This window comes from Pogona vitticeps, chromosome 5 (genome assembly GCF_051106095.1).
Source record: "Pogona vitticeps strain Pit_001003342236 chromosome 5, PviZW2.1, whole genome shotgun sequence".
NCBI classification, from domain to species: domain Eukaryota; kingdom Metazoa; phylum Chordata; class Lepidosauria; order Squamata; family Agamidae; genus Pogona; species Pogona vitticeps.
The window spans coordinates 14,619,822-14,643,099 of NC_135787.1; the positions used below are offsets into that span (position 1 = coordinate 14,619,822).

At 40.6% G+C, this 23,278-nt stretch overlaps 1 protein-coding gene across 1 annotated transcript in view; it reads right to left on the reverse strand.

Annotated features, from left to right (window-relative positions):
• Positions 1 to 23,278, reverse strand: part of LOC110080522 (broad substrate specificity ATP-binding cassette transporter ABCG2) — a 28,590-nt gene that overhangs the window by 2,818 nt on the left and 2,494 nt on the right. The window contains exons 2-13 of the mRNA XM_073001979.2: positions 20,031 to 20,090; positions 19,668 to 19,782; positions 18,265 to 18,417; positions 16,465 to 16,622; positions 15,890 to 16,041; positions 13,258 to 13,362; positions 11,309 to 11,550; positions 7,317 to 7,399; positions 6,673 to 6,762; positions 3,297 to 3,421; positions 2,242 to 2,396; positions 777 to 866 (exon numbers count right to left, since the gene is read on the reverse strand). Of these exons, the coding sequence (XP_072858080.2) occupies positions 777 to 866; positions 2,242 to 2,396; positions 3,297 to 3,421; positions 6,673 to 6,762; positions 7,317 to 7,399; positions 11,309 to 11,550; positions 13,258 to 13,362; positions 15,890 to 16,041; positions 16,465 to 16,622; positions 18,265 to 18,417; positions 19,668 to 19,782; positions 20,031 to 20,090 (1,528 nt within the window). The remainder of the gene's footprint in view (positions 1 to 776; positions 867 to 2,241; positions 2,397 to 3,296; positions 3,422 to 6,672; positions 6,763 to 7,316; positions 7,400 to 11,308; positions 11,551 to 13,257; positions 13,363 to 15,889; positions 16,042 to 16,464; positions 16,623 to 18,264; positions 18,418 to 19,667; positions 19,783 to 20,030; positions 20,091 to 23,278) is intronic.

The window sequence follows — 23,278 nt, forward strand, 5'->3', positions numbered from 1 at the left end:
AAAGAGTCGGACATGACTAAACAATTAAACAACAACAACAACAACAACAATACAGTATACAGTGGTGCCTTGCTAGATGATGATAATCCGTTCCACTGAAATGCTGTTTAGCTAAATCATTGTCTAGCGAAAAGCATTTCCTTACTGGAATGCATTGAAACCTGTTTAATGCATTCCAATGGGGAAGAATCGTCATTGTCTAGCAAAGATCGGCCATAGGAAAGCCGCTTTGCGAACCACAGATCAGCTGTTTAAATAGCTGTCTTGTGAAGCTTAGGTCCCGAAAACACAAGCGAGGAGGGAGCTGTCAAAATCATTGTCTAGCGAAAATTGGTTTGCGAAGCAGGGACAAAACATTATCCTGCGAAATTCCCCCTTAGGAGTCACTGTTTTGTGAATCGATATAGCAATCGCAAAAAGTCAATGTCTAGTGAAAAAACTGTCATGCGGGATATATGTCAGCAAGTACAATAACTGCTACTGCCATTATTAGGTCCCCAGCCTGCTGTCACAATCCCACTAACTCAAACTTGCAGGAAGAAGGGGCACCTTCTTTATTCTAGGCCATCTCCTCATCTCATTCATCCAACCTTTTCCTTTTCGTTACGCACCCAGCCTTGGGCTTGGCCTTTAAGGTTCCACCAACCTGTACTGAGCAGGAGGTAAGCTGTAAGAACTATAAGAACTTAACATTCATGGGATTGCATTTTGTGCTAGGTAATAAACTCACTTCTTTCAACAACAGCAATATTCAAAAGGGGAGGGTGAGTGCTTACATTGAGGCCGTAGCGAGGGATGCTAAAATACTGTAGCCATAGCAACCAAGATGAAATGGTTGGCAGATTTACCAACAAGCCGGAGAAAACCTAAAAGCAAGAACAAGATAGCTTAGGAAAAAAAAGGGCTGTTAAAGGACAGCACGTTGTTTATAACCGTAAAGAATCCCACAGTTCTGCCCAGAGTTGTATCATTATACATATAGATTAATGGATTTGTAGCTTTCATTTTTCCTGAGCAGCAAGACTCCAATAGCCTGTTAACTGACCAACTGAGCACATTCCTAGTTTCCTTTAAATATAGTCTTTCTCCCTTCTTAGTAAAAGGTGCAATTGTTGAAGTTTAGCAAACTGAGCCTACATCTACAATGCTCAAAGGGACCCATAGTGTGATAGATCAGCCTTGGAGAGCAGAGTTAAGCACAGATGGCTTTTCACTCCTACCATGGTGCAGAGCAGAACTGTACAAGGTTCACAACTAGACTTGGCAAGGGGCAGGGGCCACGGGCCATATGCAAGCCCATACACAGGGGATCCCATACTTCCCCAGCTGCTATAGACCAGACATTCTCAGCAGTTTTTTTAACCACACCCACAAACATAATATGAAAGAAATATAGGCCGCATCAGGGTTGTGTAAATCACACAACAAACCTTATAAGGTGGCATGTGAAGGATTGTTTCCAATCTGTGCCCCCCCCAGGAGGCAATATGGTCCCCATTAACAACGGCTGCTATACAGAATAGAAGGCCATATTACTTACTAACATAATGACAATCGTGAAGAGGGGTGGGGGTGTGGGAATTTATACTGAAAATAACCCAACAATTTGTCATGCTTTAGCCCTCCCCCCCCCTCCGCCCTGCCCAAATGGGATTGAGGAGCAACTACTGTATTCCTTTATACTAGCAAAAGTGGACACGGGACACTGTTGTTTGAACAATGAGGGATTTTGGACTTCGTGCTAACCACCTTATAGTATCATGCATTATTTCAATGTGGCAATATTGCCTGTTGCATTGCTGCCCCCCTCCGTGCCTTATCCTGGGTGGGGCCCAGAATCTTTGCCACAGATCCGTACTTGGAGAATGTCCTTTGCTAGACCACCAGTGGAGCCTCATATCCATTAAAAATCACCCCTGTCCTTATATGCACCAGTCTATGCAAGATTGCATTTCTTGGTCTCATTAGGGTATGGTCAAAGATAGAGGAACAACTGGTATCTAGCGTTTTTAATCCATTTATTTATTCATCAATTACTTCTTTTTATTTCTATTCCACCACTCTTATCTAATAGCCCCGAGCTTCTGTAACCAGCGACATAAGCACAACACACAAAACGCCACTGGAATCGTAATTCTGAAATTCACAGATACAAAGTGCAAGGAGACAACAGAAGCCTCATGCAATACAGTTTCTTTCAAACTAAATATTCAGAGACAAGAATAATAATAAAGCACTCACAATCATAAAAACAAAGCAAATGTTTATGAGGAGGTTTGCCACCGATGTCACATTTTGTCCTGTTGCTATTGCCAGAGCCATAGAACTGGCTGTGTAGGCGACTAATATAATGGTAATCATCATGATAAAGAAAGCCTCTGCAGTCGGTTTGAAACCTAAAACAGATTTTTAAAAAATAAAGTCAATAGCCATATGTAACCAGTGCCATAATGTCTATATAGGAGAAATGTACAGTACATATAAGCAGTATAAATAGTGTATCACTATGCTAAAGTAAATGGATGAAGTGTAGAAAGCAATGCAGTGCAATTTACTGGTCCAGACTGGTGGTCAAGGTGCTAGAAGTGTATCTACCAGTTGGGGTGTGTTTGCTAATCTAAAAATTTGGTATTTGCGCATAGATGAAACACACACACACACCTTGTTCCTCAGTGATGACATTTTGGTTCACCCCAAGGAAATGTGGTACTTGGACAGTATTTAAATAAACTTAACAGTAAAGAAAAAAAAACATTCAATGCTCAGTTCTAAACCATGGATGTGAAATACCATAGCTTGATAGTAACCCTTGTAATTTCTTGAGTGTATAGAGGTCACCCTTTGCAATGCATAGCTATTAGTTTTGTTCCCCTTTGTGCACAATGAAAACTATGGCCTGCCCCCACCAGTGTTGCTCTTAATGCCTGCACACTATTGCTCCATTTGGGTATGTGCCTCACAATTTCAGGGGAAAGAGAAGCCAACCTTCATGAAATCCATAATTTTTCCTTCTGGCTCTGCTTGCAAACATAGCTGAATCATGTCTTCCCCACTCAACCGTGGCAAAGCAGTAACTAATATATTAGTCAGAAATGGAGCAGGGGAGCACCTTAAGCCTTCCCCCTTTAATACAAGCAGTGGATAATTTAATCTTGTAGCTAGTAACTTTGAATAAAACCTCTTCAAATTTATATCTAAGGAGCAATTTAGAGGCCATAAACAAACAAATGTGGGCCCTCATTTCTCCAAGGTGAGGTAGGGGAGGAGAGAATATTTTGGTTTCACCATATACTTGCCTATTGTGAAATAGTTTAGACAGGTAAGGATGATTCCAGGCAAGGTTCTCATGGGCATCATGTCGGCTATTATTTTTGAGAAGAAATATGCAGACACTCTGTAATAGCCACTTATATATTCGTGTCTAAAATAGAAAAAAAGACAGAGAGTGGTCAACCTTTTGAGTTACCGTCTAAAATGGCGAGGGGGGGGTTATTTCTGTGTGTGCCCCTAAAATCCTATCCTTACGACACTCCCCCAATTACATTCTTTTCTATCTGGAATCCCATTTTGTCAGGAACGAGATAGCAACTCATGTAATCAGACAAAACAACAACAGCAAAAAACCACAAAACTACAAAAGAACACCCTCACAAAGATACAAAAATGTTGTTCCATCTTAAAGACTAATTGCTATATTTTAATAGGAGCTTTCTTAGACCAAGTATGTTTCCTCAGACATTAGAGTAAGATTATGACTCATATTTACACATGGCCCATGACCATGTAAAGATACAGACAATGGACAAAGTGATAATGGTTCCTTAGTAAAGGAATAGGATTACCAAACTGGGAATAATTTCAAATGCTCAATTATCAATGAGTCTACAAGATAACAATAGCATTGTTGCCACGAGTGGCAAACTGGGAAGCAATGTAGGATTTCACAATTGGTAATGAGTTTTGATGGCAGAAAGTGAGGAGGAATTAAAGAACCTCTTAATGAGGGTGAAAGAGGAGAGTGCAAAAAACGGCCTGAAGCTCAACATCAACAAAACTAAGATCATGGCCACTGGCCCCATCACCTCCTGGGAAATAGAAGGGGAAGACATGGAGCCAGTGACAGATTTTACTTTCCTGGGCTCCATGATCACTGCAGATGGGGACAGCAGCCACGAAATTAAAAGATACCTGCATCTTGGAGGAAAGCAATGACAAATCTAGAGAGCATCTTAAAAAGCAGAGACATCACCTTGCTGACAAAGGTCCGCATAGTCAAAACTATGGTTTTTCCTGTAGTGATGTATGGAAGTGAGAGCTGGACCATAAAGAGGGCTGACCACCAAAGAATTGATGCATTTGAATTGTGGTGTTGGAGGAGACTCTTGAGAGTCCCCTGGACTGCAAGGAGAACAAACCTATACGTTCTGAAAGAAATCAACCCTGAGTGCTCACTGGAAGGACAGATCCTGAAGCTGAGGCTCCAATACTTTGGCCATCTCATGAGAAGAGAAGACTCCCTGGAAAAGACCCTGATGTTGGGAAAGTGTGAAGGCAGGAGGAGAAGGGGACGACAGAGGATGAGATGGTTGGACAGTGTCATGGAAGCTACTAACATGAATTTGACCCAACTTCGGTAGGCAGTGGAAGACAGGAGGGCCTGGCATGCTTTGGTCCATGGGGTCGCGAAGAGTTGGACATGGCTAAATGACTAAACAACAACAACAAATGAGTATTGAACCTTTGACTGATATTTAATCCTTTTGAGTGGGTATTCCTCATCTAGATACCCTCATCTCAGCTGTTTTTGTTTTACATTGTTTTTTCATTTAAACAGTTACTCAAAGAGTATCCAGCTATTTCTCATATACTCCCTCTACAAGAGGTAAGACCCCAAGTTCTCAGTGGTAGCATGTCCTGTGCAAGGAAGAAAAGAAAAAGTTTTTAATATGAGAAGAAGCCAGGAAAGGGGCAATCATGTGCCTATTTAGATCAACTGCTGTTTCTTTAAACTCAGGTATTATTATGTGTTCCAGGAGATTTTTAAAGATGATGCTAGTTGAAGAGATCTGTAGGGAGTATGCTGTCTCAGTGGAATGGAACCAAGTTGGATCTGGAATTTCAATTGAATTGGAAGCGAATTGTAGAAACCACCTGCTATTCCATAAGCTCTGGTGAAGTGGTATAGGCAGCTCCCCAGACAACAAAATGCCCAAGCAGTATTACTGTAAGCCCTTCAGTTCCTTAAAGAGTAGTTGGTTGTCTACTAAATGGCCAGGTTTAAGTCTAAACAAATAAAATAAATTAAAATACCTTCACAGAATAACTGATACCACAGGTGTTAAACACTTACTTCATACTGAGGCAAAAAGCACACTCATAGGAAACATATAAGGCATTATTACATATGCTTTAATACAATTTTGTTCAGCTATTATATCTCCATTAAATACATTTACAAGTAAACAGTCTACTGTAACAACATCCCTTAGAAGTTACTACTAAAAGACCATGTCCACTTCCCATCTCTGATGGCCCCAACACGGCTCAGGTTAATCCAGTGTCTTTTATACGCATAATAAAAATGTGAAGTATCATGTGTTATTACACCTATTTCTAATAAATTATTTCAGTGATTCAGTTTTTGTTGCACAGCAGATGATTACATCAAGAAGAATTTAAATAGAATGGAAGCAAAAGAGGAATATAATGTCAAGATGACTGGGAAAAGAGGAACAGAAATGAAGAGCATTTATAAATGCTCTTGAGAAAAAGAGCATTTATAAATGATTCTTGAGAATCATTTATAAATGATTCTTGAGAAAAAAAAGAAAGGGAAAATAAAATGGGGATCCAAATCCAGCAGCTATGCACCAAGCCCCAACCAAGCTGAAAGCAACAGTGCTGATGAAGAATTTGAACAAAGAAGGGAGCTGTTTCTGTTAAATGCTCTCACAGCTTCTCCAAAGAGGTCACCAGCATCATCACCAAAGGCTCAAACAAAGCTATCCATGTGAAGCGTCAGCTGCTGGATGTTTTTTTTTTCAGCCTACATTTTCATCCAAACACCTTGATAGATGGAAAGAGTTCACCCAGCTAGGATACTGTCTGTCATTAGCTTAGCTGAAGCAAACTGAGTTAATACAAAGTGCCAGGTTAGCTTGTCATGATACAAGGCAATCTAAAGAATAAGAATAAGAATGATGATGATGTCCCAGTCTCTGTGTTTTGGATTTTACTGGCAAACAATTGTTAATTGTTAATAACAATCAATCAATTGCTGAGCCAGCATTCATCCAAAGCTTAGAAATATTATTCTTTGGACTATAATACCCAGAATTCCTTTGGTGGTCAGGACAGCCAGGGAATTCTGGAAGTTGTACTCCAAAAGATTACTCTTCCAAGGTGTATATTCACAGAGATAAAATAGTGAGTCAGTCATTCACATAAGCCTTGGGACCACACACACACACACACACACAGAGAGAGAGAGAGAGAACATTTTTTTCTACAGCTGTGATAGAGCTTTCTGGTAGAGTGTGTGCAAAATGGCTGCATGCCCAGGGCTGTGAAGCCAGCTGACAGATAAACAACTTAACCATACAACAGATAAATGAATAAAGCTGCTAACAGGAAAGACACACTTCGTTTGCCATGACACACAGATTTACTTACATAAATATTCTTTTTTCAATGATAAAAAGTTCAACCGTCGTTATACTATTCAAACACTGATTAGTAACCAAAAAGAACAAAGCACCAACTCTGCAAGAAAATCCAAGAATTTCAAAATTAGATGGGCATATAACAGAAAAAACAGCAACAAAAACAAAACAAGACAACAAAACATGTTATATTAATGAAACAAGAGTAGCATCCATATCATTATTCCACAGGTGGATTCACATTATAAAGAGATAAAGTTGCATGAAGCAAGTTAACCAGGCCACTGTAAACAAAGGAAACCATCTGAGGCAGAAGGTGAGTTGAATCTCAGGAAGGCTGGATGTTTGTGGATTTCTGGGAGGGAAGAATTAGGACGAGGAGGAAATAACAGGGCTTGGTCTTCAAAGGATACTTGCTAGAAGTTATTCCTGCAAATATAGCAATCTTTCTAAATTCCACTGCATGGGCATCTTCTGTCAGTCACCTTCTGGCCCCATAGCTGAAGGAAATTCAAATCACAGGAGAAACCATAGTATAAAGCATATTAGGTTCTTTATCTATGCATTTTCAGTACATTGTAAAATTTAAGTAAATGACTCCAGATGAAGGAAAATTTGATCCCCTTTTAAAGTATATTCCTAATGGATACTAACCTATTTTGAATGCCAGTGGCATCATTTTTAACTCCAGCAAAAACAACTCCAACAATTAATCCCAGAAAAGTGGTAATAACCAGCTAGGAAAAAAGGAAAAAAAATTAAGATTCACAACAAGCAATGAGGAAGGGGCAGTGGAAGTGGTTAGTATAAAAGAGAGAGTAAGCTTTTTGAAAATAGCACACGTCAATATCTTCTACAACAATACAATCTGTTATAGAATCTTTAGTGATGTTACTTCTGCTCCAGCTAGATTGTAGACATCATGCACTCCACTCTAACAGATATTCAAGTGGAAAAAGGAAGCAAGGTTAAAAATAACAAGTTATAAATTACAAACTTACCTGTAGACTGTAATGAAGTTACATTTCAAAACTAATGTAATAAGTAGGACCAGCATTACTTTCCTGGCATAATGAATAACATCATCTAGTTACTTTCAAAAAGCTGCTTTTAAAGGGTGTAATAAACCTTTAACAGCATTTTGAGATAAGTTGGTCATTTCTTTAAAAAAAATATTTTATTTTCATGGCAAATCAAAAGGAAGGAGAGAAGGAAGAAGGAAAAGAAAATTAAAAATTAAAAAATGAGGGATATACAAAATATATTGTCATATAATCATCTTAATGTGAGGAGACAATGTACCCTCAAAAGAGAGTTCATTTAGAGATGACATTGACAGAATAGGTGTTCATTTGTAGCTGAAGTATAGGATCTTCTGACCATTGAAGAGTGAATGGTGTATGTTTAACTTTCCAACCTTGATGTATTGGCAATTGTAAGAGGTTATAAAATCCTACCATGCTGACCAGCAGTTAGCTTCCAAACCTCAAGAACATGGTTTAAACTTTTAAAGGAATTTTCTAATGCAAAATCAATTTATCGTGAATACAACATGGCAACCTGTAGCCAATATATATTGGCTACAAAAGAAGTGTTAGTGCTTTGACATCCCCACAGGTTGCCATGTGTATTCACGATAAATTGATTTTGCATTAGAAAATTCCTTTATACTTGCAGATGTCAAAGCACCAACACTTCTTTTGTAGCCAGAATCCTCCTAGGTTGCTCCCTCCTGGTTCTGTCAAATCACTCCCTCCCTTCAGACTGGCTCCAACAACAGAGTCCTCTGTTACAACAGTTTCGCGGGCTGCCGATCTGTTTCCAGACCCAAGTCAAAGTGATGGTTATATGATCTACAAAGCCTTGCATGTTTTGGGTCTAGGCTATCTGAAGGACCGTATCTTCCCATGTGAACCTTCTCAGCTTCTAAGAACTTCAAGAGAGACCCTTCTCTCAGTCCCACCACCCTCTCTTGCAGATTGATTGATTGATTGATTGATTGATTGATTGATTGATTGATTGATACATACATACATGCATACATGCATACATACATACATACATACATACATACATACATACATACATACATACATACATACATACATACATACATACCCCGCCCATCTAGACCAATGTCTACTATGGGCAGTTAACAGCGATCCAAATAATAACAAATATAAAAGAAAACAACAGCTTTATTACAATTGAAGATGGCAATAAATAAATTAGATATTGACAGAAAGGAAGGCCTGCCTAAAGAGCCAGGTCTTGAGTTTGCTCTTAAAAACACCCAGCGAGGGAGCCAGAGAAATTTCTGAGGGAAGATTTTTCCAGAGATGAGGGACCACTGCTGAGAAGGCCTGATTTCTTGTTCTTTCTCTCTGGGACTCCCTCGGCGTTAGGCTGAGGTGGAGATGTGATAGAAGGGCCTTTTCTGTAGCTGCTCCCGTTGTAAAATGTACCCCAGCAGGCTAAGTTGGCCCCCACCCTCTTTTTTCTTCCAAGGAAGACCATACTTTTGGTCTTCATTGGTCTTCACCGGGCAGTGAAGAATTTTAATTTTGGTATTACATCTTTACATTTTAACCTCCTTCTAAAATGTTTTAATAGTTTTAATTAATACGAACATATGTTTAATAGTTTTTAATATAATCATTTATCATACTTTTAATTGGTTTGTTTTTTAATAACTTGTGAGTGTTAATTGGAAGAAAGACAGTACGGAAATAAACCAAACCAAACTACAGCACTAATCGCGAAGATAAAAATGCCACGAAAAGATGTTTCCCATTTTCTGGATTCAAAACAAATTGGGTATTTTTAACATATTATATAGAAGGGTGGAATACACACACACACACACACACACAGAGAAGGATTGTGACTTTTGGTGACAATAACCAAACTGATTAAAAACTGTATGTAACACTTTCTTTAAAATAAGCAAAAGGGAGGAAAATCTCAGTCAAGACGATGGTAACAGGCTGTTCACCGGTGTTTAATCAGAGGGGATTGCTTGAACTTTAACACTTAAGGTGGGCTTGATACATGGTACCAAAGTGCTCAGGGCAGGATGAGGGGATGAAACGTCAGGGATAATAACTCCTTTCTAAGCCGGTTGAAGTGGGAAACAAAGATCATATCAGGGCCAATTTAAGAAGATTAGTGAAGGGAGGCTTTAAAAATGCAGGGTCTTTTTAAGAATGCGTCCAAAATCCATTCCTAATGAGGTTAGGGAGATGAAAACGATTGTGAGAAAAAAGTCAGGTCTATTAACCCTGGACGATTCTAAGCTCTTAAGATCATAATTCTTGTCACAAGGTCAAGCTTTTAGAAAGCAATTAATAGGGATCCCCATTCTATCAACACACACAAAGCTTTTAACTTCACAGGGTCTCAACAGATGATTGATTGGTGATTGCGCTGTACTTTTTCCTCTTGAAAGAAAACCTTTGCACAGTTTTTTTTTGAAGAACTGCTGCTGGAAACAGAGGTCACAGGGGGGGAAAGTCTGGGATGGAGAGGGGGGAGGGGATCGGACGTCCTTCAAAGAGAGGGTTGGAAAAGGTTTGATTTGCCTTGAAATGAGCTACGTTCTTGGAGTCCTGAGCAAAGCCAACTCCAACCTTTAAGGGCAAATCAATGCCCTCCTCTCCATTCAGGAGATGACTGGACTGTCAGCTAAATGCTGGCAATCAGATAGCATGTTCCATCACGCCTGAGAGCAGCAGCCCTCTTTAGGAGAACAGACAGGCCTAGCACACATGGCATCCTCTTTCAACTACAAGGCTTAGGAAGAGCAGCCCATTACTGCTATTGCTGTCTCCCAGCATCTGTTATACATCATGGTTGTATCGCTTCATCTAACAGTAGAGACAGACTTAGGCCAAAACATGCTTGCCTTCACCCCAAGCATGCCATTGCAGATCCGATTCTTAATTATTTAGCATATATCTACATCAATAGTTTCCCCCCTTGGGTAACTCAGGTGTTCTTGGACTGCAATTCTCAGAAAGCTTCACAACAAGCTGTGCTGACTAGGGTTTCTGGGAGTTGGAGTCGAAGAACACCTGGGCTACCCAAGACTGGGAACCACTGATCCACATCATGGTAGAGATGCTGTTGTGACCCTTTTAGCCCAAGCTATTTCTGTACCTAGTATTGAGTCCCAACCCACCAAATGACGAACAAGAAATTAAAAGCCCCCCCAGGCTTGGGTTTCTTCTCCACTTTGAGGACATGTCTATACATTACAAATGTATTCCAGCTTTAAAACATGAAACTGTTGTAGAGCATGAGAGTTTCCCTCCTTGAACAATATTGGGAAATGGTAGTTACTGAGTGCTGTGAATTATCTCTAAGGGATATTTAGCTTTGCCTAGAATGAGGATTTCCACAGTTCCTTGAGCAAGTGTAACAAATCTGAAACATTTCATGTTTGTATTTTGCCCAAATACACTATTTTGTAATGGCAGAAGAGGATAAAAGCTGTTTGCCCTAAAGTATAATAATTACTAAGCATCAGTAATTAAACATAATTATTCTCGTAACTCTTCATTATGTAAATTTACCTTATTTTTAAACAGAAGCAGGCTTCATTGCTTTCAGTCATTATTTTTTAAAGTGAATTTTGTTTGAGTTACCTGGGCAGTAGAATTTTGTGGATTACCTATCAAATTCTTAAATGTACGTTTCGACAACCACTTCAACTGATGAAAAAAGGGAGTGGAGTATGGAATCTCTTTATACGTTTCACCCCTCTTCTTATATTCCGCAGACAGTGTATCCAGCTCTTCTCTCATTGTTTTGTAGTAGCTGCATTGAGTAAACTTTTCAGCTAATCTTTCCGCAATGGTCTCCTGCTCTCTGACAGTCTCTTCAATATCTGTTTCAGATAAGAAGGAAAAATCAGATTAATACATTGCAAGTGAGCTGTACAGTAAGTAAGCAAGCTATTCAGTTTGAACATCTTAATAATTTGAACTATAAAGTTTGAACATCTTCAGACTTAAACCTGGCTGGTCTACCACACAGAAAACTCCCTCCAGTAAAGGCACTAGCATATCATGGAGAATAGGTGGCGATCACACTGAACATCAGCTATTGAGGGTGGAATATTGGACAGAACAATGGACTAGGACTCAGGTCAGGAGATGTGGGCTTGAATCCTTGCTCAGCCATGAAAACTCACTAGGGGCAGAACAGGTAAAACAATTCCTTAAATATCCCATGTATCCTGAAAGCCCTTTTAGGGTCACAGGTAAGTTTCCTGCTCAGTTTATTACATTTCTATTTGCAGAATTATTTATACAAGGAAGCATAAAAATGTGGTTCTCCAGTTCTTCCACTCTCATACATATATAGTTAATACTTAAATGCCAGCTAGAGTTGCATCCACCTCAAGAGAAATGTGTATTACAACATGCTTTGATCATTATACACTATAGACCAAAGGCCAAATCAAACATATACTATTCATCTTATTACTATGTGTCGTCAAATCACATCCCATTTATGGCAACCTTGGTAGGATTTGCAAGCTATGTGAGATATTTTAAGCAGTTGTTTCACCAACACTACCTTCAGTGAATTTCCATGGCCAAGAAGGGATTTGAACCCCAAGTTCAGCATTCTATCCCCAGTACTGCACTGGCTTTGAAGCCAAAGAAGCATGTTTACCTCTTCCTCAACCTTTCCTTGTTACGCTAAGCATCCCCATCCCAGTTATTTTTGCCTAGCTTAATATAATTCCTGTACTGGAGCTGAGCTAGACAAAAGAGTGAAAACATTTCAGTGCAAGGAGGTAAAGGCAGGAAGGGGTTAAGGATGCCATTAAAAGGAGAATTCCCCCATATCACTTCAGAGCCAGTTAAGCAAGCAGGTGTTATTAAAGGTAAGTACACCTGTTTTGAATAATCACTCCAAACAGAAATGGCAGCCAAGAAATCAGAAGAACCTGTCCATTTTGGCATTTAGTTATGGTATATGGTTCCCTGATAACACTGTTTGGCACAGAAAAAAGAAGTCCTTATCTGCTTGTGTTTCTACTTAGAACAACCCATCCTTCCCCTTTAAGAGCTGACCCATATCTTTCTTTCACAGGGCTAGGGCATGCAGTCTTTTTAGGAAGATACACTGAGATGCAAAATAGCTCTTCCTTCTGCCATCACAGATGAGTTGCGGGAATTAAAACAAAATGCCCTGAAGATAAGTGCTTTTAAACACTGGCTGGATTGCACCAAATTTCACGGTGTGGGCCGGCCCAGAGATGCAGAAGGGCAGCAGTAAAAGGATTAGAAAAGATCAAAGGTAGGGATGTATCGTTGAAGACTAAGACTAAGATCACCCATACTCTTGTATCTCTGATCACCATGTATGGGTGTGAAAGGAGGACAGGAAAAAATTGAAGCATTTGAAATATGGTGCCGGAGGAGAGCTTTGCCACCTACTGGAAAGACAAATAAGTGTGTCCTGGATCAAATAAGCCTGAACTGTCTCTGGAGGCAAAAATGATGTAACTGACACTGTTTTCTTATTTTGCGCACATCATGAGAAGACAAGATTCCCTGGAAAAGACAATAAGCATCCATACCTATAGTGTCTATGGTAGTTTTGCTCATTTCAACAGCAGTTGAATCTCCGTTAATGATGTCTAGGAAAAAATCTGCAGGGTTGTTATATGGTTCACACACATAGCCTGCAAAGCAAAGATGATTAATGTTTACATACCCTATACCTAAAATGAAGACCTGTAGGCTGGATACTGTTGGGTTACGTGATCATGCAACACCAACTATGCAAGCAGTAGTAGGTAGCTTTCCAGCTGTTCTCCGGTTGCACAATCAATGACAGGACCCGTGACCAACAGCCAAAAACAGTTTGCATTATTACCTTTACAGGTATAGTTTCACAGGAACCAAAGGATTTTGGCCATGGAAGCATTATAGATTTTCTAAAAACAAACAAACCAGCAAGCCAACCCCCCCCCCCAAAAAAAACCAGTCATTAGAAAGTAATGGAATAGAAACACAAATAACCTACAATAGACATCTATGTGCTTTTTTTCTGCTATGGAGTGAGTTTAATTCCAGCCACTTGACAAAAATTCCTAAATACAACACATATTTTGTCTTGTTTGACCCCATCCCTCACAAGCTTTAGTCCAGTTATCTTTAAAAATGCCATCCTCACCAGGTGCCACAAAGGTTATCTTATCAACTGCTTGGACATGGCGTGTTTTGAAAAGTACATGGACATAAAATTAGGTTTATTCGACTTGATAAATAGTTCTGGGGGGAAATGAATTCTTGTTATCAGAAAGGTCACTCAGTCCACAGTGCCACAAAAAATTAGCTGAGCCATTTTATCCTGAACTCAGTTATGCAGGAAAGATTCACAGATGGGAAAGTTACTTTTTGAGCAACGATAGTTCCAAGAATTCCACTGCAATTGCTATGTTGGTTGTGGGATTCTGGGAGCTTTAGTTAAAACAAAAACTTTTCCTTTTTTCACACATGGCCTCCTTGCAACAGGCCATGTGTAAATCCAGAAGAGCTTGGTTTCTTTTAAGACATCTGTACTCTCAGAGGTGCAAATTAAGGTCATGCTTTGATCTAAATACATCAACTTCAGATTATATTTAAAGCAATTGTCTCCTTGGGGAGATTCTGGAATTTGGAAGGGCTGAACCTATTGGTGTGCATGCCAAGGAAATGGTTAAAAGACCTACTTGACCATGGATGTGATAAGCCTAAAGTACTTTTGTGGTTTCTAGGCTCAGACATATAAAGATAACATGAATTCAAAAAGGCTTTTGAAAGACAAAACAAACAGCATCCATTCTCTACTGCTGTTGCATCTTAGAAGAAGGTTGGTTGGTTGGTTGGTTGGTTGGTTGGTTGGTTGGTTGGTTGGTTGGTTGGTTGGTTGGTTGGTTGGTTGGTTGGTTGGTTGGTTGGTTGGTTGGTTGGTTGGTTGCTTGCTTGCTTGCTTGCTTGCTTGCTTGCTTGCTTGCTTGCTTGCTTGCTTGCTTGCTTGCTTGCTTGCTTGCTTGCTTGCTTGCTTGCTTGCTTGCTTGCTTGGGTTGATTTGATTTGATTTGATTTAAATGCCACACCATTAATGCAAGAACTATTCTGGGCAGTTTGTAGGTTAAAAATTAAATCCACAAGACCCCACATAACAATATACATTCAGAAACAATACGGTGATATACAACAGTAATTAAATAATAAATATAAAAAACCCTACAAAAAATGTAAAAGCATCCACGAGATTTAGTTGTTAGAGGCAGCCTTAAATAATTACATCTTTAGCAATTTCCTGAACATAAGGAGGCAGGGGCCTAGCATTGTGGTCAACTTTCTGGCCTCAATGTGGCCACTTTTAACATCATGGATTGAGAAGAGCGTGTGGAACGGGTAGCTGATTTCTATGTAAAAATGCCATATCTTTGTTTTATATAAAAAATTTGCTTACAGTTACATTTAATCTTTTGATCAAACTCCTGTTGCTCAGGATAGTGAATCGCTGTAGCGCCAGGGGGATTTTGTAAATTAACGCCTCCATAAGTTTCATTGATTTGAATGGCCTGCGGTAACTGTGACCTATGCTAAAGTAAGAGTTTAATCCCGCTGATAATAAAAAACACTCTTGTATTGGGTTCTGCTTTTTAAAAAAACACCCAGATCTAGGTGTACACATGAGGTGCACACATGCGCAGAGTAGTGTGTCAGACGAACGAGTTTTTCTGCTCCTCCACCAGAGGTATATTTATTTTGAGATGGATGTGGAATTGATTCATTGCCACTGATTCCACATATGTAAAAGCCCCTGATGGGAGGAGAAAAAGCTGCTCTCACTCATCTGCCCCTTGTTCACCCCCACCCAGTTGCCCATCCGTCAAATCGCAAGCCTGCCTGATTGCTCCTACCCCCCAGCCACATGATTTTAGCCCAAATCCAAAAGAAACAATCCCTCTGCTCATTTATTCTGGCAAGTGGGATCAGATCCTAAGTCGCAATTAGAGGAGGCCCATTTGAATCAATGGAACTTATGGAGGAGTTGACTGACCAAGCCCCCATTGATTCAATAGGCTTATTGTACTGTGATTTATTACACTAAGCAATGAGAATTTGACCCTTGCATCTTAAACTGCACTAGAGATGTTCTAGAAAAATCCTCATTAACGTGTCTCAATTTTAACTCACCCTAGGTAAACTCACCGAGATCGCTGAAGTAATTAAGAGCATCATCAGCAGGTCCATGATATATAAGCCTTCCAGCAGCAAGTAATGTCATGGTGTCAAACAATTTGAAAATAGAGTACCGTGGCTGATGGATGGAAAAAATGATCGTTCTTCCTTGCCCTGACATCCTGTCACAAGGGAAACAATTAACTGCTGTAAGTACCACAGGCTTTTCATATTCTGAACCATTCATAGCGCATGTGAATGTAACTTTAAATAACAGTATTGGACTGTAAGCTGAGCAGTTTATGAATTTAAAAACAAGGACCATCCATAAATGCAAATTAAAATCCAAGTCATTATCAACGACAACCAGATCTGAAAAATTACTGTGCATTCCTTCCATGAAGAAAGTTGCTTGTAAAAGTCACAAGGAAACCTATATATAAAACTTGTTAAGTTTTTAAAAGAAGAATTAAGAAAGGAATACTGAGTTTAAAATGAACAACTCAACCCCCTGATATTAAAATTGGAATGTTACTGGCCATGATGGATGCTACCCTTTCATCTAGCACCATAAAACAGAATCTGCCACCTCTAGCACAATTTACTTTTTTAAGAGCAACAAGACAGCATTAGCCGTGCTGGCATCTAATCCAGTAGTCGGTTCATCCAGGAACAATACGACCGGGTGTGTAATAAGCTCTAGGCCAATGCTGGTCCTTTTCCTTTCCCCGCCAGAAACTCCACGGGTAAAATAGGTGCCGACCTAGTACAGGAAAATAAATGTTAAAGTGAGTTGCTTTTCATTGCAGTAGCATTGTTTAAAACTAGGAACGCATTTCAATTAGTGTAAAATGCCTTAATTATATGCCCCCACCCCCTCTTGCTCTCCCTCTAAATATCCTCTAATACCTCTTAAAGCTGAATTTGTTGAGTTGGGAAAGCAAAGTGTGAAAGGACAGCATGTTCTGGCCTCACCTACGGGTGCTTTTGACAAAGAAAAATCACAGATATTTGAGTGACTCGGTAGACCAGTTCATGGAAAAGGGGAGTGGGTAACTTCTAATCATGACAGCAAAACAATATCAGCAAAGGAACCAGCAATATAGATCTGTATTCCCACTCCAAAGGCCAAAGTGGGCAAAGTGGGACCCTTAGATTGCACATGGCCCTCCCAGCGCAGTCTGTGTGGCTCCCCTAGCCTGCCCAAACACCCTTGAACCCCCAAATAAAAGCAATGTTTGCCAAACAAATTGCCATGCACACCCCAATACATGATTTGCATTTTAGAGCAATTTTTTTTCATGATTTCTTGGGAGAGGGGATGCCGGAGGGGGAGGATGGCCCTCAGGTTTCAGGAGAAGCCTAAACTGAGATATAGAGATATAGAAGTATAGCCAGCCGGACAAATAGCCTGAAAAAATAGCTTCTATCCATGGGCCATCAGACTCCTAAATGCCACATAACACCGTGACCAGACTTAATATAAACAGACTCACAGTGCCAGTATAACATGCAATATGTACATGCATGCATGTATTTTGTGTTTTGTGCTTTGTGTGGTTGTACCAGTGGAGGCTCATTCAATTTCATTGCACACATGTTGTGCATTGACAATAAAGTTTATTATTATTATTATTATTATTATTATTATTATTATTATTATTATTATTATTATTATTATTATTATTATAATAAAAAGGAATCACCACAGTTCTACTTCCTCACTGCAGCTTTGCCGCTGGAGATAAATTTTTCTCTCGGTTTTTAAAGCTAATTTTAAGAGCCCAATAAAGGCTTCAAACTGAGAACTTCCAAGGAGAAAATGAACTCTCCATAGGATGTGCTGTGGCTGTGAACCCCTCTCCAAAAAAGAAGAAGAAGAACAACAACAACAACATTACAGAAAAGCATGGGGAAAGGTGCAGATTTTAACAGACTGCACATTGTGTGGTCTGGAGAACACGAGGAAACAAATGAAATGAACGCTACTGAACCAGGTTGTTTTACTGAAGCAATGAACTGCTTACTTTGCTACCTTTGTGTTGTTGTTTTTTTGCTGCCAGGGATGATGAGCTACCCTGTGCCAAAATGACTTGGCTCATTTTGTATACAGTGCACCTTGATTTCGATTGGAGGCTGTCACTTTTTGATCCTCCCCTCAGGCAGGAAAATGCCTCCAGAAAAAGAGCCAAACCTTCATCTTAGAACACACACGGGCACTGATTTTCCTAGAAACTGGCAGAAGCGTTTTTTTCTGGTGAGGCAACTGTAGTCAGATCATGGTTCACACAAGCCTGATTTTTTAAAAAAACCCCTACGTACTTAATTTTCTGGTATTCCTAACAATATCTCTGTCACAACAAGCCACTGTTAAGTAATATCAAAATGCTGCTCTATGCTTATACCTTGGTGTCTGCCACTTTGGCCAGATCCAACTCCCTGAGAACTTGATCAACTCTCTCCCGCTTTTCTTGTACCGAGGTCGACAAAGGTAGCCGCAAGGCAGCAGAGAACTCCAAATTTTCTCGGACAGTTAAGGTTCCCATGACAATGTCATCCTTAAAAGATGGGAATAGGGAAGGTTTCATTTCATGGTTATACTTCATCTGAAGATTATGCACTGCTATTGTTCCTTTGTCTGCATTGTTCGTTGGTTCGTTTGCTGCGCTTTTAAGCCTGCTCATCTAGTAAAAGAGTGCTACTCTAGATGGCTAACAGCAATAAAGAGAAATAACCCATTCACCAACACATGTACATATTTTAAAAACCCAATAAAAAAATTCCAGAGGCAACAGCAGATGAAATTCACTTCAAAATGCACAGATCTGCAAAAATATTAAAGGAGAAAACATAAGAACAGAAGGAGAGCCCTGCTGGATCAGACCAAGGGACCATCTAGTTGCAACTTCCTGTATTTCACTGTGGTCCCACCAGATGCCTCTGGGAGCACACGAGACAACTAGATACCTGTCCCCTGATACCACTCCCCTGTATCTGGCATTTGGAGGTACCTTCCTTTTAAGCCTGGAGATTGTACATCCCCATCATGGCTTGTAATCTGCAATATACTTTTCACCCAGGAATCTGTCCAATCCCTTTTAAAGGCATCTAGGCCAGATGCCATCACCACATCCGGTGGCAAGGAGTTCCACAGACTAACAACATGCTGGGTAAAGAGAGGGATGCTAGCAAAGGCATCTTTAAAAAGCTCAGGTTTCACCTGTTTCCCGAAGGTCAGAAGAGGGGGAGTCTGGCAAATATCAACAGGCAATGTATTCCATTGTGTTGCAGCTACCACCGAGAAAGCCCAGTTCCTGGTGGTTGATTTCTGGGCCTCTCTAGGGTTGACCACCCACAGCTGCTTTGACCAGGGAATGGGAGACATTTTTGGAGGCTACAGCTTGCAAAACCCCACAACAAGGATCAGCCATTGCCCTTGGGGGATGCTGGGAGTTGTAATCTAAAATGCAAATGCCTCCCATCTGTGTCTTGGATGCACTTAGAACCTTTATAGATTTCTGCCTCATAAGATCTGCTTTATTTTTTTACTAGAACCCCGCGGTTCACCTGCTAATAAAGCCAGGTTCAGAACCAAGCAGGCATAGGCTAAGCGGTGCTACATCTGAGCACATGTTCATCCCAGGATTTTGGAACTGGTAACAGAATGAAGCTTAAACGGCCTTTCACCTACTTCATGCCTGTTCCCCAAGTATTCTTTTTTTTTCTCCCTAGCCTAATTTGCCTGGGTGAGGAAATGGAACCAGATTAACACTGGAGATTTAATACAGTAACTAGAAACTTCATTTACCTGTACTACGTATCCGGAAATACATTTAAAATGTGAAGGCAAACGGTAGCCATTTATCAAAATATCTCCAGACAGCCCTGTAGGATCTTTCCTTGTCGCTAAGATATCCAATAGCCTAGAAGTAATATAAAACGTACTCCAATAAGGATATTTAAGCCGACACAGAAAATTCACACAGATTAATCTTTTTAAATTGCACCGAAGCTGTTTTGAAACTAGCTTGTGTACATGCTTTCTTATTAAACTCATTCATGCACATTTCTTACAAGGCCACACTTATGGACAGGGAATATTTATAAGCTTGTAACAATATGAAGTTTTGCATCACCGTAAAACAAGTCTTTTCATTATTTTGATACTTACGAAGATTTGCCACAGCCGGTGGGTCCTAAGATTGCATTGAGACCAGGTTTCATGGCACCGCTATAAGATTAAAAACAAAACAAAACAGTTTTTCACTCATCAGATGTTTAATCTATCAATATTACATTTCATTTTACTGAATGCCTGCTTCTTTTCACTTCCAGAGATACAACTGTCTTGCAGAGCTGAAAAATTACTCAACTATACTATTCTACATGGTACCCATTGTAGTGCAGTGGACAGAGTGATGGGCTGGGACTCTGGAGATCAGGGTTCAAATCCCCACTTGGCCACGGAAACTCACTGGTGGTGTGGAACTGCTAAAACCATTCCTTAAAAGTTAACATTTACCTTGAGAACCCTATTAGGGTCCTTATACGGGAGTTCCAAGATTAATATTGAACTGCTAAGAAGCTCAGAGGTTTGGGTACCTAGCTGTGGCACCAGAGGTTGGGAGTTTAATTCCCTAGACCAGTGGTCCCCAACCTTGGGCCTCCATATGTTCTTGGACTACAACTCCCAGAAGCCTTCACCACCACCTCTACTGGCCAGGATTTCTGGGAGATGAAGTCTAAGAACATCTAGAGGCACAAGGTTGGGGACCACTGCCCTAGACAGATCCTTAGGATTCCTTTCAGTTCTGCAGTTCTAAGAGTATAAGTCAGTTCCAACTTGACGGGAGATAACAAGATCGTTTTGTACACCAGTGGTCCCCAAGCTTTTTGACAACAGGGACCAGTTTAGTTGAAGACATTCTCCCAAGGACTTTGGGGGGAAGGTACTTGTTATGCAGTAGGTTGTTGGAGGATAGCTTTGAATCGGACTCATTATGTGTATTGATGAGCGGCGAGCAGGAGCAGGAGGTGAGCTGCAATTGAAGCTCCACCTCCTATTAGATCAGCAGCAGCATTAGAACCTAATAGGAGCGCAGGCTCCTATTAGACTCTAATGCCCCAGGCTCAGCAGATCTTGCAGCAGCAGGAGGGGAGCAGGGAGTGAAGCTCCTCCTCCTGTCAGATGAGCAGCAGCATTATAACCTAATAGGATCACATTGACAGGAAGCGGAGCTTCGCTCGCCACTCACTTCCTCCTCGCTGGTCATCTGCCCTGGTGGTCTGGTCCTTCCAAGGCCACGAACTGCGACCGGTCCACGGCCCGGAGTTTGGGGACTCCTGTTCTATACAACATACAAGAGCCTAATTTCAAAATCCACATTAGAGCCCAATTTAAGAGGCCAAATGAAAGTTTTCCATTATTTTTCATCAGGCAAGATAGTAACCAAAGGAGAGAACTGGCTGAAGTTCAAGTCACGGAATCTGTACTGAATTACAGTCTTAAAAATCAAGAGGAAGAGGCCACAGACATTTGAGCTAAGGTCTACTGTTCCCTAGCACTTTCCACATAGTTTTAAAATTAGACATCTAATCCTATACCACCACCCCACTCAAAATATCAGAGAACACCATAGGAAATGTTTTACAAGATTTGAATTCACATGCTATAAATCAGTGTGCAGGTAGACTGGAAAGTGTAGATAAAAGAATGTGAAGGTCCAACCAGGGAATGGAGAGTTTAGTAACTATAGGCATTCTTGGAAAACTTGTTAAGTTATTCTCTTTTTTACTGTCTTCTTATTGTAGTATAACTGTATAAGTGGATGTGCAAGTACTCTCTCGCCCTCTGGAATTTTACCTTTCCCCACCCATGTCTACTTCCCCAGCCCCCTAGCCCCTTATCTCTAAACCTACCCCTATTGAAAATGAATGCATTTTTTAAAAAAATTAGAGTGCAAGATTGTACAGGTGCTGCACATTTGTAGCTGCCACAGTCTTTCATTATTGTCTACGCTGGCTGCAGCTGATGGGAGTTGTGGTTCAATGACAGCCGGAGAGGGGTAGTCACTAGGTTCTTTGCGTATACCTGAACTGGGCAGGAGACCTCAGATCCTTCCCAGTTTCTAGAGGCTCCAGGAGCCTTTGACATGGCAATATGGAAGGCCAAATGCAAAGACAGAATATTCATGGAACTTTTGCAGAGCCCCTGTCAACATGAAGGGTAGCCCCACGGACGCACAGCAGTGCTTTGACTCAGCTCCTGTTCACTTCAATGGGGCTTGAGCACAAGAACATCTTGTAAAACAGATCAGTTATTTATTCGTGGGAAAGATGCTATTTAGATGGTTTTCTGCAAACACCAAGGGACCTGGGGGGTTGGACTTGATGGCCTTGTAGGCCCCTTCCAACTTCACTTTTCTATGAATATCCAAACAGTGATATAAGAGAGCCTATGCCTGCTTGGTTCTGAACCTGGCTTTATTAGCAGCATGTTCTTAAAGAAATTGGAGTGCCTGACCACTTTATCTGTCTCCTGAGAAACCTATATGTGGGACAGGAAGCAACAGTTAGAACTGGTCATGGAACAACTGAGTGGTTCAAAATTGGGAAAGGAGTATGGCAAGGCTGTATATTGTCCCCCAGCTTGTTTAACTTATATGCAGAATACATCATGCGGAAGGCTGGACTGGAAGAAACCCAAGCCGGAATTAAGATTGCCGGAAGAAATATCAACAACCTCCGATATGCAGATGATACCACTCTGATGGCAGAAAGTGAGGAGGAATTAAAGAACCTTGTAATGAGAGTGAAAGAGGAGAGTGCAAAAAACGGTCTGAAACTCAACATCAAAAAAACTAAGATCATGGCCACTGGTCCCATCACCTCCTGGGAAATAGAAGGGGAAGATATGGAGGCAGTGTCAAATTTTATCTTCCTGGGCTCCATGATCACTGCAGATGGAGACAGCAGCCACGAAATTAAAAGGCGCCTTCTTCTTGGGAGGAAAGCGATGACAAATCTTGACAGCATCTTGAAAAGCAGAGACATCACCTTGCCAACAAAAGTCCGAATAGTCAAAGCTATGGTTTTTCCTGTCGTGATGTATGGAAGTGAGAGCTGGACCATAAAGAAGGCAGACCGCCGAAGAATTGATGCCTTTGAATTGTGGTGCTGGAGGAGGCTCTTGAGAATCCCCTGGACTGCAAGGAGAACAAACCTATCAGTTCTAAAGGAAATCAACCCTGAATGCTCACTTGAAGGACAGATCCTGAAGCTGAGGCTCCAGTACTTTGGCCATCTCATGAAAAGAAAAGAGTCCTTGGAAAAAACCTTGATGTTAGGAAGGTGTGATGGCAAGAGGAGAAGGGGACGAACGAGGATGAGATGGCTGGACAGTGTCTGCGAAGCAACCAA